The sequence below is a fragment of the Nothobranchius furzeri genome, chromosome 14 (genome assembly GCF_043380555.1).
Source record: "Nothobranchius furzeri strain GRZ-AD chromosome 14, NfurGRZ-RIMD1, whole genome shotgun sequence".
Lineage (NCBI taxonomy): Eukaryota > Metazoa > Chordata > Actinopteri > Cyprinodontiformes > Nothobranchiidae > Nothobranchius > Nothobranchius furzeri.
In genome coordinates, this window is record NC_091754.1 from 61,768,598 (window position 1) to 61,781,929 (window position 13,332).

A 13,332-nucleotide genomic window follows, 5' to 3' on the forward strand; every position below is an offset into this window, starting at 1 on the left:
GTTTTGTCGTCGCTTGCTGTGAACCAGTTGTAAACAGAGCAGCATGGTAGAGAGAACGCACGCTAAAGCTTGGGTCCACTTCACTAAATGTGATGGGTAACTGGATGATGAAACCAGCGACAACTATCTAAGTGAGACATCCTCATCTTAATCTGCTCCGGTAGGTAAATATAATTAGCTTGATATGTTAGCTTCCGTTTCGCTAATGGTGCGTTCGCTTTCTCCTCGGAACTCCGAAATTCCGACTAGAACAACATGAACGCGCTCTAAAGTTTGGCTTCACTTTACTAAATGTGACTGGTGAAGACGAAACCAGTGACGATCTAAGTGTGAGGCATCGTTTTAATCTGCTCCAGCAGCTAAATAAACTGTTTAAGATATCGTTAGCTTGATATGTTAGCTTCCATTGTCACCATTGTGATCAGGTAATGGTGCGTTCGCTTTCTCCTCGGAAATTCTAACTTCCCAGTAGGAAAAATCAAATGAAAAAAGATGGCAAAAGGAATGAAGATACACAGTAAATTTAGTTCACAGTAAAGATGTTTGCTTCAGTTTAATTATCAGCTTATAAAACTACAAGGGCAATGCTAAAATACAAACAGTTGAATGTTATTTATCGTGATATTTATCAAATATTGTTATATATTGAGAAAAATATATATTTAATTTTAAAAGAGAATTAAAATAAAAAACACTCAAAAGTATCGAAAATTGGTACCGTTAAGTACCGGTATCGATTCGTAGGTACCGGTAATTAGTACCGGATCGATTCAAATGTCAAAGGTACCCATCCCTAACTGAATGAACAACCTACCGGCTGTTACTGATATCAACAGGTAGGTGATTGTTGTCCAGAAAATGGCCATCAAGGTGCCTTTGGGGATAGCAGTAGCAGGGTCCTGTAGAGACAAACAACATGAAAGGCAGCATTTATATCCTTGTGACGAAGTGGTAGGGATGATTTCCCATTCGCCCCTGGAATTTATTTCTGTAGCCTGCTGGCACTGTGATGGGGAACATTTTAACCAGACTGAAATGTGAATATTGCACTGGTGTGGATGTACTGAGTTTTGTTGGTATGTTGATGTAGTTCCCATTTGGGATTTCATGTTTGCTTTGTATCCAGAGCAGGTTGTGAGGGGAGGGCCCACCCAGTACCACCTCCCTGGACCATCCCATGATTGGCTGCTTCATTTGGACAAACCAAAGGAAGTGGGATTTGTTTCTTTGCTATTAGTGTAAAATTGTTTCTTGTATTGTAGAAACAGTTTTGTCTTTTGTATATGTTAACACTTAGGTACATTTATGTGGATATTTATTTCGTTTTGGGTTTAATGTTGGAGCACTGATGATTGGGGCTGATTGTTTGCAGGTGTGATTTTCTGGGGTATTTAAAGGAAACCAGGTGGAGGCTTGAGGGTTTTTTTTTCTGTGAAAAGAAAGCAATGAAATAAATGCCTGAGGAGCATTTTGGCTCCCAAGGGAAAATGTCCCTGTGCTGCAGTTTGCTCCTAAGACCTTCTGGCTGCTCTACATCCTCACAATCCTTCTGAGTGTTGTGTGTGTGTTTATGTTTTCATACTTTAAGGTCTCCAGAGATGTTTGCTCCAGACAGAATGCCAGTGGTAGCCGGGAAAAAAATGGCAAACATCTGGAAAAAACTCCCCTCAGAACCTCTCCAGTTTGGTGTTAGATTCTCTACAAAGATGTCACCTATGGAGAAGACCAAAAAGAAGTTCTTGTTAGTTTCCCTTTAAGAAAGTCACATTATATGCATTCATGTCTTGCATCACTACTGGTAGACACACTTGACCTGGTCAGAAAAGCTGTTTATACAAGAAAACGTTAAAACACGACGAAACACGACTTTCATCATTACCCACGTGAATGGGTCCATTTTCAGATCGTGAGACTATGGATTTTAAGATGGAGGTAAACGTTTCTACTAATCGGAAGGTTGCTGGTTCGAGCCCCACTCAGTCTGTCGCTGTCGTTGTGTCCTTGGGCAAGAAACTTAACCCACCTTGCCTGCTGGTGGTGGTCGGAGGGACCGGCGGCGCCAGTGCTCGGCAGCCTCGCCTCTGTCAGTGCGCCCCAGGGCAGCTGTGGCTACATCGTAGCTCATCCCCACCAGGGTGTGAATGTGTGTGTGAATGGGTGAATGACTGATTGTGTTGTAAAGCGCCTTGGGGGGTTCCAGGACTCTAGAAGGCGCTATATCAAATACAGGCCATTTACCATTTACCATTTTACTAGACATTCTTTGGTGAGAAATGACACAATATAGATGTTATTAAAAGTAGAAAGCAATGATTTTCCTCTTTAACAAATATCTCATGCAATCTGTTGTCCAACATTACCTTGGTAGCCAAAGAGGCCGACTGCCTGTTTCTCAGGAGGAGGAGGAATTATCGTTCCTGCGAAGTAGCTTGCAAGGGAGATCAAAAGAACTAAGAAAAACAAAATCTGAGCCTGTAAGGGAAAAAAATGAAAAGATTGGAGAAAATATGAATTAAAGCAAATAAGAAAGATTTACATATGTTCCAGATTTCCGTATGAAAAAGTGTTTTAAGTGTGTCCACCTTAGACTCCCACTCCATTCCAGCCAGTGTAATGAACAGGAGAATCGTCACAGTGATCACACCCACAATGCGGACATCATTTACTGCATCAGTCATGACAGCGTTAAACTCCTGCATCAACAAACCAGAACATTTAAATCAAATAATTAAAAGAAACAGAAACATCTCACTCAGTTATTGAGATTTGAATAAATGCAAATCCTGCAAATCTGAAAAAAGGCTGGGATGCCTGTGCAGACTCAGAGCCAGCTGGATATGAAATATGGTTCAATTTAACCTTCCTTCAAAAATGACTGAAGCATTAAACTTCTATTATATTTACATCTAACTTAAGTTTTAGAATGCCCCAAATTTTCCAGTTTTTTAAATTGGAAATGATGCAGTTTGATGTCACATTGCACTCTGAAATGAAAGCATAGTACAAATAAGCAATTGGAGTTAAAAATTATTTTTGTAATAGAAAAAAATATTCTTCAGAAAGTTCTTCCCATGTCTTTTGCAGAAGTTCCCATAGGTTGCTTTGCTTTCACTCTTCTGTCCAGTTCATCCCAAACCAGCTAGATGGGTTTTATGGGCTCGACACACGGGAGGCGACATCGCCTCTCCTCCATTCATTTTCAATGAGACATGCGCAACAAAGCGATGATCGCGGGTCTCCCTCCTACCAAGCGAAACGCGAAAAACGTGAGTGTGAAATTTTGCGCTCGTGCACGTGTCGTGCACGGATGACCCAGCGACGCGATCCCAGAAAGTTGAAACATTTTCAACTTTTCATCGCTGTCGCTCGGACGAGGACCAATCAACGGAGGTTTCATTCACTGACCAATGAGCGGACAGGATGCTCCGTACACCTCCGAGCAAACATGGAGGAGAAGTTGATTATTATTATGTTTTATAGTAAAATCAGAGTAAGATTTCACATAACTCCAGCAGCACCTTGTGAAACATCATATCTACTGCTTTATTAACTCTGAACCGCTTAAATAACCTTAATTCCCTCCTACCTGACACAGCCAAATAAAAGAATGGAAGTTTCGATTTCGCCATGGAACAGAACATGTAGACGGCTTTGCCGCTGGCCGCGGATCGCCTCCCGTGTGTCAGGTAATAAAAACGACAGCGACAAATTTCGCTGATCGCGGTCATTTGTCGCCTCCCGTGTGTCGAGCCCATAAGTCTGGAGACTGTGCTGACCACTCCATGTTTACAAGCTTACTATCTTGATCTGGGACGTTACTCGAGGTGAACCGTAAGCTGGACAATGTCCTCACGGCATTGCCTGTGATAGTACGCAAGATGGATTTGATCTCGGAGAGGGTCGCCGGACGATGCGGGGATGTTTAGAATGTAAAATTGGCTTCACTGGTGGACATGAATGACCACTTAGAGACTCCAAGGCGGAGGGGAAAATTATCGCTGCCTGCCCTAAACAAAGTCATGTTTATCCTTATCTGACGCCATAGCAGCCTCTCAAGGCTGCCTCAACACCCCCCCACGAAAGGAGGAATGCCGACAGATGCTGTGTCCCGACCTTCACCCTCTTCCTTCAGACTGACATGTCTGCGGGAACTTCAATGTGCTCTCTGGTCCTTATCTCTCCCTCCCACCTGTTGGTCTGCAGCTGGTCGATGCGCCGCAGTGGCAGCTCCCGTTGGAGGCTTCAGGATCCCGCCCAACCCTGCCTCCCCATCGGACTCTGATGTTGTATCTGTGCTGTTTTGTGCTTCCATGCTGAAAGGAGTTTTTTTGTATAATAGAGTTACTCCCCGCTGGGGCTAACTCTGCTATGCCTTTTTTTACCTTCCCCCACTTATCCTCATGTAACACCCTTTTCATCTATCTATTAAGGTAGCGCGACTCATGTTGCGAATGACCGCAGTCACCAATTCTTGTTATGTGTCTTACCCACGTATGTCTGATCTTTGAATTGTGTGTGCTGAAACTGAATTTTCATTTCTCTGTATGTCCTGCACATGTGGTAGAAAATAACAATAAATGCTTCTTCTTCTTCTTCTTTTTTCCTGAGGTAGTTCTGGCGTAGCTTGAACTTATGTTTTGGGTCATTATCTTGCTGTAGGATGAACCCCTGACCAACTAGACACATACCAGAGGGTACTGCATGGCGCTGGAGAATGCTGTGGTAGCCGATTTGGTTCAGGGTGCCTCTGACTCTGCACAAGTCACCGACCCTGGATCCAGCAAAACAGCCCCAGACCATCACACTTCCTCATCCGTGTTTGACAGTTGATGCCACACTCTGTGAAACCATCCTTTCACCTACTCGATGGCGTCCTGTGTGATGCTCCGAAGATTTAAAATTTGGATTCATCAGTCCATAATACTTTCTTCCAGTCTTCAGTAGTCCAATGGCGGTGTTTCATGGCCCAGGCAAGCCTCTTTGTCTTATTCTGACATCTAAGCGGTGGCTTTCTTGCTGCAACTTGCCCTGTCAAACCTGCAGCTCCAAGTCTTCTCTTCACAGTTAAAACTGAGGCTTGCGTACTACGACCACCACTATTAAGCTGCGCTTGAAGCTGTTGTGCTGTGAGCCGTCTATCACGCAAGCTGTTAACGCTCAGAACCTTGTCCTTTAATGCAGTTGTGGCTTTGGGTCTGCCAGACCTCTTCCTGTCAGAGTTTGCCCCAGAGTGCCTTTTGATAGTGAAGGAAACTGTACTCACTGGCGACTTGACTTTCTTTGCAATTTCTCTGTAGGAACGATCTACATTTTTAAGTGTTATGATGGTCTGTCTCTCTTCCATTGTTAATTGCCCTTTTCTCGCCATTTTTGTAGCAACACACTATTGTTAGAAAGAAAGAAAATTATCTTTTATATGGCGCCTCTCAAGATAAAGACCATGAGGCGCTGTGTAGTAAGTTACACGGCCTAAAAAAATTCCTAGCATGACAAAAAAATTAAAAATAAACAAAACACCAAAAATCACAATAGTACCTGCAGCAGATCACGGACCACCTCTGCAAAACCAACAGTATTGAGTGCACACGCCAGTGCATTGGCAAAGGAGAAGACCATGCCAATGGGCCCTCCAATCTCAGGACCCAGAGAGCGGGAGATCATGAAGTATGCACCACCTGTAGTACAATGTATAGACCAAAACTTATCAGAACTGCTAACAAAACATTGAAACACAAAAATGACCAAAGTAAAAGGGCTAGATATTTGTCAAACTATCACTTGGCTTCTGTGTGCTTCTTTTATTCTTTCCCATTGGTTTCACTGATCCATGTCTTTTCTAGCATCTATCTTTCCCTAGAATGAAACATGGATTACTTCAGATGTATAGATTAAGCTCCTTTAGACCACATTCAAGTAACTTTTGTGCTTGTGATCCAGTTTGTCAGTTAATTTTAAACAGAAACTTCCAGTTTCAAATGTAGCCTTTTTAACCAAATCTAAAGATTATTTGAAACTGTTTAAACTTTATTATTGTTGAACAAAACGATGCAAATAAAATATGTTCTGCACCCCTTTGATTACCTTGCTGCATAATGTAGATTTGCCATTTGGCCATTTATATGTCATGTAACCTGCTGACCATCCCAAATAGGAAGCCATGTGAAGATCAAATCTATTGTGGCCTAGTGGTAGAGTGCCTGCCCTGGGACTGAGAGATCAAGGTTCAAATCCAGTCAGGTCAAACCAAAGACTCAGTGCAGAGATGTCATTTCTCCTGTGTGTGTGAAAATTAACTTTAATAACGTGTAAAGTGAATTGGAACAAAATCTCCATAACCTCATCTGTTTGATTGCTGTTCGCTTTCCAATTCGCTTGGTTGTGTGGTTTGTGTTTGTTTTTCTCTGCTGTGCTTTTCAGGAATCTATTTTATTGTTTCCACCTGAAGGCGGAGACTCACCTGAGACCACCCTCCCGTTGGTGGCAATGGCAGAAATGGAGAGAGCAGTCACTGTGGTCACCACCACAGACATCAGGATGATAACACAAGTCAACACTGTCACAGAAAATATAAAGATATTAAACAAAATGTATGCATCTTACGTTGTATTTATACTTTCTGCACCTCCCAGTTGCTACTAACCCTAAACGTTTGACAGTTCTTTACAATGCAATAGAACAAGCTGCATGGTGGTTTAGCTTGTTTAGTTTCAAGAGTTTACTTACATGATTTAGCTAATAGGGAAAATTAGAATAGGCAATGTACAACAGTAGTGATGTGACGTTCACGAACGAATCAAATCTTTTGAACGGGTTTTTAAAGTGAACAATGAGTCGAGTCCCTCTAGAGAGCCGTTCATCTTGTCTTCCGGTAACAAACCTCCCCGAAAGTCGGTAAAGTGCACCCTCTCAAACCCCACCCACCGCTGTGACGAGTGTAGGAGGAACCCTAACCAACCCCGTGCACCCTCACGGACGCCGCAGGAAGACGTTGCTCTTAATACCCCCACCCCCACCCACCCGCTCTCTTGGCTTCACTTCGTTCAAAGGAGACAGTCTTTTGAACGGCTCTTTGAGGTAAACGACCGCCTAAAGAACGGCTCCCATGAAAGAGCATAAATCCCATCACCACACAAAAGCTACATTTAATTAATTAGATAGAAGTGGTTTAATATAAGTCTAAAGGGCAGTGGACACATTCAGAGAAATCTGCAGGAGACACAATCTGGACTTTTCTAATCATAGATGCAATTCAATTCAATAATTTTATTTCACTCAAAATTTAAATGTACAAACTTCAAATCAGAATACAATTGCCAACCAGAATACAAGCATTTGAGTGAAATAGGCGGAGGAAGAAGAAAAAATCTTACATGACCTACCCCCTTTAACTAAGACAAGATAAATTACAAAAAGTACAAAATGCATGATTACTACATGCAGGCTGCAGGAACTGAAGTAGGGATAGTCCCAACCCACCACCCTACCTAGTGGACACTTATGCAACAGACTTCAGACAACACAATCTGTTTGAGGTGTTTTTGCAGAGCAAAGCTGCCCTCCTGGTGGAGGGTAACTCTGAAGTGCCTTTTTTCCCTCCACCTGAACCAATCCTCATGTAATCCCCTCTTATCTCTGTTAAGGGAGCGTGACTCAGGGTTGCGAATGACCACAGTCACCAATTCTTGTCATGTGTCTTGCCCATGTATGTCTGATCTCTGAATTGTGTGTACTGAAACTCTAATGTCTCTCTGGGATTAATAAATTATATTTGATTTTGATTTGATTGATGTTCCAACACCCCACAATCATGCATAAGACTGTTTGTTTCTTAGGTGCAAACACATGTTTTGTCTGATCGAGCAGTAAACTGGATCTCAAAAAAATTGTAGAATAAAATTCAAAAAAGTTATATTCTGTAGAAATGATTTGTTTTTACGGTAACTATTATGACTGTGAGAGGGTCTTGGGTGGGCCAATCTGAGGTGTACCATGGTGACTGACACCATAGATTCAGACACATTCCCACCCATGCAGCGGGGATTCTCTACGTTGAAGGACCGTGAAATGTTCGGCTGCATGTGGTATTCTTTCTTTAGTGTCGATCTCGCACTTTTAAAAAAAATTGAAGATGAACTTCTGAATGAGTGGGTTCTCTGTAGCAGGTGAGACAAATGAATGAAGAGTTTACTCACCAATGCCTGCTTGGGACGTGATCCACGACAAGCGGAGGAACAGGATGACCCCCCAAATATTCAGCATGCAACGAACCTGTGAGCCAAATTTTGTTTGTATGATAGTCAGTAGTCATACAGTTTTAAACCTATTCTGTTGACAACAATCCACAATAAAGAAAACATTTACCATGACTCCAACTATCCAGCCAAATCTAACGGGAGCCTTTTCTGAAGCGCCATGAGACTCGACACTTTCAACATCTGGCTCTGGCTGGCTGCCCGAGTCTGATGTGGTGCCTCCATCAATTCCCACCTGTGCTACCTGTGAGAGTGCAACCAATACAAGTGAATGTAGAATGCTGCTTCAAGATTTTACTTGGTTGTCAATGTTTTTCTTTCATTGGAAAAATCACGTATTAACCACTGATAATCATATTTTCATTCGCACATTATTTATTTGTAATAATTTGCAGTAGAAATAAATGATAATTTTCACTCTCAGTTGTCTTTGGCAATCATCTCAAAGTGAGTGCAATTTTAAACTTTTAATAGATTTTACCATAGTTCCTGTTGTTGCATGACTTAATCTCTTCTTTAAGTAGTGGTGTGTGTGCTCCAGAAGTGCTAACATGTACCAGCTGCTCGTCCGTGGTTCAAAGAAAATGACAATATTTTAATAAAGTAGCTGCAGCAGCAGCTGTCTGGCAGTTAAAGAAAAGCCTGACTGAGAAGAGAGGGTGGAGGAAGTGAGGAAAAGAGCGGCAGTGCATTCATTTTAGCTTCGAGCTTTAAAGAGATAAGACTCTGGTGTTGGGGTGAGTTGCTTTCTGAATCATGAAGATAAAGAAGGGCCCAGAGCATTCATCTCACAGTGATTAGTGGGCGAGTGAACAAACTCTTCTGTGTTTGTGAGAGACTCGTTGACTGGATGTGACAAGATCTGTTCAGCTGGGCGAAGCTCACACATCTACAAGCTGGCTTATGTTTGATTAGACACGTCCAAGGATGGGCATCCTCCTGACCTGGCTACAACATCAAGGAGACGCAAAAGCTTGCCTCAGATGTTTTGCGTAGAGTTTCAAGAGAGGGCCTGCTCTTCATTGTCTGATGAGGCAACGAGTTGGCGTAATTCCCCAACTGGGGCACCAGGTCCATGGTGCTATAGACGGAGGATCTGCGCAGCTCTGCTCTCGAGCCATGGTGCTCTGACGTGCTGTTGGTAAAAGGTACAAAGCAGAAGGAACATTTTTAAAAAGACTTTTCATTTCATTTCAACACCACGTTCATGGGAAACAAAAAATTTTATCAACTGAAATTATTTATCTTAAACTTAGTTGAATGTAGCAAATCTGAAAGACTTTCATTTTTTGTTCATTGATTACATTTTTGAGGCAACTGGATTATATTGATTTAAGAAAAAAATGCTTCTTAAATAAATAAGAACAAATAATAGCCCACATGAGGACACCGCCACCACCGTGTTTCACCGTAGGCAGCATGCATTTCTCTTTGAAATCCTCACCTTTGTGATGCAGGTTTGAAACCATTAGTTTAAAAAAGAGATCATTGTCTCATCACTCCAGAGTCTAGATTCCCAGTAGTCTTCAACTCTTTCAGCATGGACCCTAGCAAATCCGACGTGTGCTATTTTTGTACGTGGGCTTTAGGAGAGGCTTCCTTCATGGACAATACCCATACATGCCATTCCTCTGCAGTGTGCGCCGTATGGTGTCATGGACAACGGCCACTCCAGTTTGGTGGATATATATACCCACACTTAGATGTATAGATTAAGCTGCTTTAGATCACTTGTAGGAGGAACCCTAACCAACCCCGTGCGCCCTCACGGAGCGGGCTGTTCTAGGTTGGGAAGTCCGGTGGAGTGTTATGCCAGTGATTTGTGGGAGTGAATTGAGGTGGGCCACCCAGAATGGGGCGGGATGGTCTGGGCTACCCATCGCTGCACCATGCAGGGGCTCTCTTCATTGAGGAACTTCTGACCCTGATTACTTTGGTGTGGGAGCCCAGTCGATGGCCAGCTGAACAGAAACTTTCCTGAAACCGGGTAAGCTTCCCACAGCTCCTAGATCCCACAGGCCTGATTTCTGTAAGGTGATGAATGCATGGTGTCTACCAGGTTGGTGCAGTTGCTTTTGCAATCGGAGAGTAGCGTTTATTTGTTTTATTTATATTTTTTTGCACCGTTCCAGCATGGCTTCCGGTTGAGTTGCTCAACGATGGACGCTGTGACACCATTTGATTTGGATGTTCGGTGGGCTCTGTCCAATACAGAAGTGGTGGTGGTGCTTTAGGTCATTGAAAGGACCTATGGCATGCTGTAGAAGGAGGGCCTTTTTTGGCCCTGCATAGCGCTAGAGTGCAGAAGCAGATGTTGCTTTGGATTTGGGATTTTTTGAGTGGATCCAGGTGAGGGTGGGGTTGGCTCTGTCCAGGTCCGTGTCTGTTGAGAATGGTGTCCCGTATGATAGTGTGATCAGCCCAGTCCTATTTAATGTTTAATTAATGGTTTTTTGGTTCATTGGGGGTGATGTGGGGAGGTCCTAGTTCGTGGACGATTGTGCGTTTTGGAAGCAAGGCCGGAACCTGCCACATATGCTCTGTAGGGTGCAGAAGAGTCTGGAAAGAGGTGGAGGATTGAGCGAGGAGCTGGGGTTTTAGGTTGTCGGTGACCAAGACCAAGTATGTGGTGTTTGGTTTTAGGAAGAGGGCTCCCAAAGGGCGCCTGACGTTGGGGTCTCAAGAGGGGGGCTTCTTATTATTTGGGCTTATGTTTGGATGAGAGGCTGACTTGGAGGTTGTGCATGAGCAGTCTGGATGCCAGGTGTGGTTGAGTACTAAATGTCATGTGCTGCTTGGCTGGGACTGGTTGGGGGTGGACAGGAGCTCTCGGTTGATGATGTACAGGGCTGTGTTGAGATCAATCCTGGACTATGGGTGTTTTGTGTATGGTTCAGTGCCTCCCTCGACCTTTTGGCTGCTGGATGTGGGGCATGCAGCTGCTTTGAGGGTATGCAGCAGGGACTTTTGTGTGACTCCTGTGTCCGTGCTTTAGGTGGAAGTGGGTTAGATGCCAATGGCCTGTCGATGGGTTAAGTCAGGGTTGCGACACGTGGTGAGGGTAAAATGGCTGCTCTTCTCTATCCGGTTGATGCTTTTCAAGTTGAGAGAAGAATGTGATGTTTGTTTTAAGTGAATTCCCTCTCATGTGTGGTTTGTGGTAATGAAGAGGTGATTTTGATTTTGGTGACTAAGAGCTTGCTTGGGAGTGATGTGGCGGGTTTGGGTGTGGGGGTGGGATCCCCAGAAGGCCACGCTGTGATTAGCTGGGTGGCTATGGAGCAGTGGCAATCCTCAATGGAATGAGAGAGTGATGGGTAAGGCATTTTGTGAACTGTAGAGGTCAAATGGAATTTGAAAACTGGACTTGGGTTGCGGGAGGCGGGATGCTGTGGTGTTGACCCAACTGAGACTGAGCTATTGTGATCTCAGGAGCGGGCTGTTCTAGGTTGGGAAGAACTCAGATGGGAAGTGTGATTGTGCGGGCCAGGAAACTGTGGTCCATGTCCAGTTGCACTGCCGACGGTATGAGTGTCGCAACTTGTTTGGGTTTCTGTGGGTGTGTGGGGTGAAGGTGTTCAGCCTTGGGATGGTGTTGGAGGCTGGGGACAGGCGGAGGGTGAAGGTGCTTATGGGTTTCTTTTGTGCCGTGGGGGTGTATGAAAGGCTCAAGCAGGGTGTAGTACCGGTTATGTTGTGGTGGCGGCAGCGATACGCCTTTTTGGCGCCCAGGCTGCTGTCCTTTTCAAAGAAAAAGAACAAATTTTTTCCAGTTATTTCTTTGGGTACCATAATTTTTGGTCTAGGCCTTTCCCATGAGTTTATTTTTTTAATAATTCCATTTAAAAGCAATGCCTGACTTTCACCGGTTCAAATTTCATAACATTTTTATTACTACTTTCATTACTTTTGTCAGATCCAACTAATTTCTGTGTGCATTTATTTCAAATTCCAACCTTAATTCCTCATCTGAGACGATGATGGTGGGAGGGATTTGTAGGTTACGGCCTCGCATGGTGCTGCCATCAAAATGATGTGACGAGTATCTGGGCGGCCCCTCTTCATTTGTCGAGAAGTAGACGCTTCTGACCAGCGCATTACGTCTGGATGCAAACTGCCCCATTGGCACCTTGTTCTTCTGATGTGTGATACAGAGAAACAATAATTCACTTTTATTCACTTTATCATATTTGTACACCTTTGTTTGTAATAGGAGCAAGCTAAGAGTGATGTAAGCACAAAAACCAAAGGATGGAGCCTGAGATCCTTAAGCAGTCACACGACTGAAAATTAGATATTACAATGAAGCAATTCAACAAATCTTTTCTAAAAAAAGAATAAAGGCGGCCTTGAGGAGACAGTCTGAAAGGTTATAATTAATTTGGATGGGGGGAAAAAACCTTTATATAGGCTCATGCGGTTCTGAACAAAGGCGCAAATGTCTAAATTCCGCTTTAAATGGAGGAATAAAAATGGTAGTATATCCGTTTACCGTTAGAAAATATTTAATTTTCCTAAATAACAGTTATACAAAACCTTTTGGATGTAGTGCACATATTTATTCCATGATTCATCCTAAAATAATTTCCTATAAACTGATTTATTCTGATTCTGTACAATAGTTAAAATATTTGTTCCAAAAATCTGATCTAGACTTTTATAGAAGCAGTTCATGTGATTCTGTAGTTTTACACTTTCACTAAAACAAACAAAAGTAATAATCTAGAAATGAATAATAAATATTACAACTTAGTTTCTCTGTGGAATATTTTTAGCATTGTAACAAAAACAAACTTCAAAGCCCAAAAGCTTACCTGACAATTTGCTCCGTTTGCAGGTGAGTCACCTTCAAGAGATGAAAGATGTGCAACGTATCGTGCTGCACACCTCCTCTAATTTATACCTTCAGTGAGGGCGGGTTACACCTCCCATTTACTACTTGTACTTTCCTCCCCCACACTCACACACACACACACACACACACACATTTCTAAAATCTCTGTACTTTCACCACCATGATTTTTTCTTTTTGCAACTGTTTTCTGGAAGGACGTCTCTAGGAAAGCAAATCTTAGTCACA

At 43.0% G+C, this 13,332-nt stretch overlaps 1 protein-coding gene across 1 annotated transcript in view; it reads right to left on the reverse strand.

The window, feature by feature from the left end:
* Positions 1–12,375, reverse strand: part of LOC107377152 (solute carrier family 12 member 3-like) — a 46,877-nt gene extending 34,502 nt beyond the window's left edge. Inside the window, exons 1-10 of the mRNA XM_054747566.2 lie at positions 12,209–12,375; positions 9,231–9,387; positions 8,362–8,496; positions 8,193–8,268; positions 6,458–6,553; positions 5,536–5,675; positions 2,583–2,693; positions 2,361–2,472; positions 1,583–1,713; positions 815–899 (exon numbers count right to left, since the gene is read on the reverse strand). Of these exons, the coding sequence (XP_054603541.2) occupies positions 815–899; positions 1,583–1,713; positions 2,361–2,472; positions 2,583–2,693; positions 5,536–5,675; positions 6,458–6,553; positions 8,193–8,268; positions 8,362–8,496; positions 9,231–9,387; positions 12,209–12,375 (1,210 nt within the window). The remainder of the gene's footprint in view (positions 1–814; positions 900–1,582; positions 1,714–2,360; positions 2,473–2,582; positions 2,694–5,535; positions 5,676–6,457; positions 6,554–8,192; positions 8,269–8,361; positions 8,497–9,230; positions 9,388–12,208) is intronic.
* Positions 12,376–13,332: the final 957 nt, after the last annotated feature.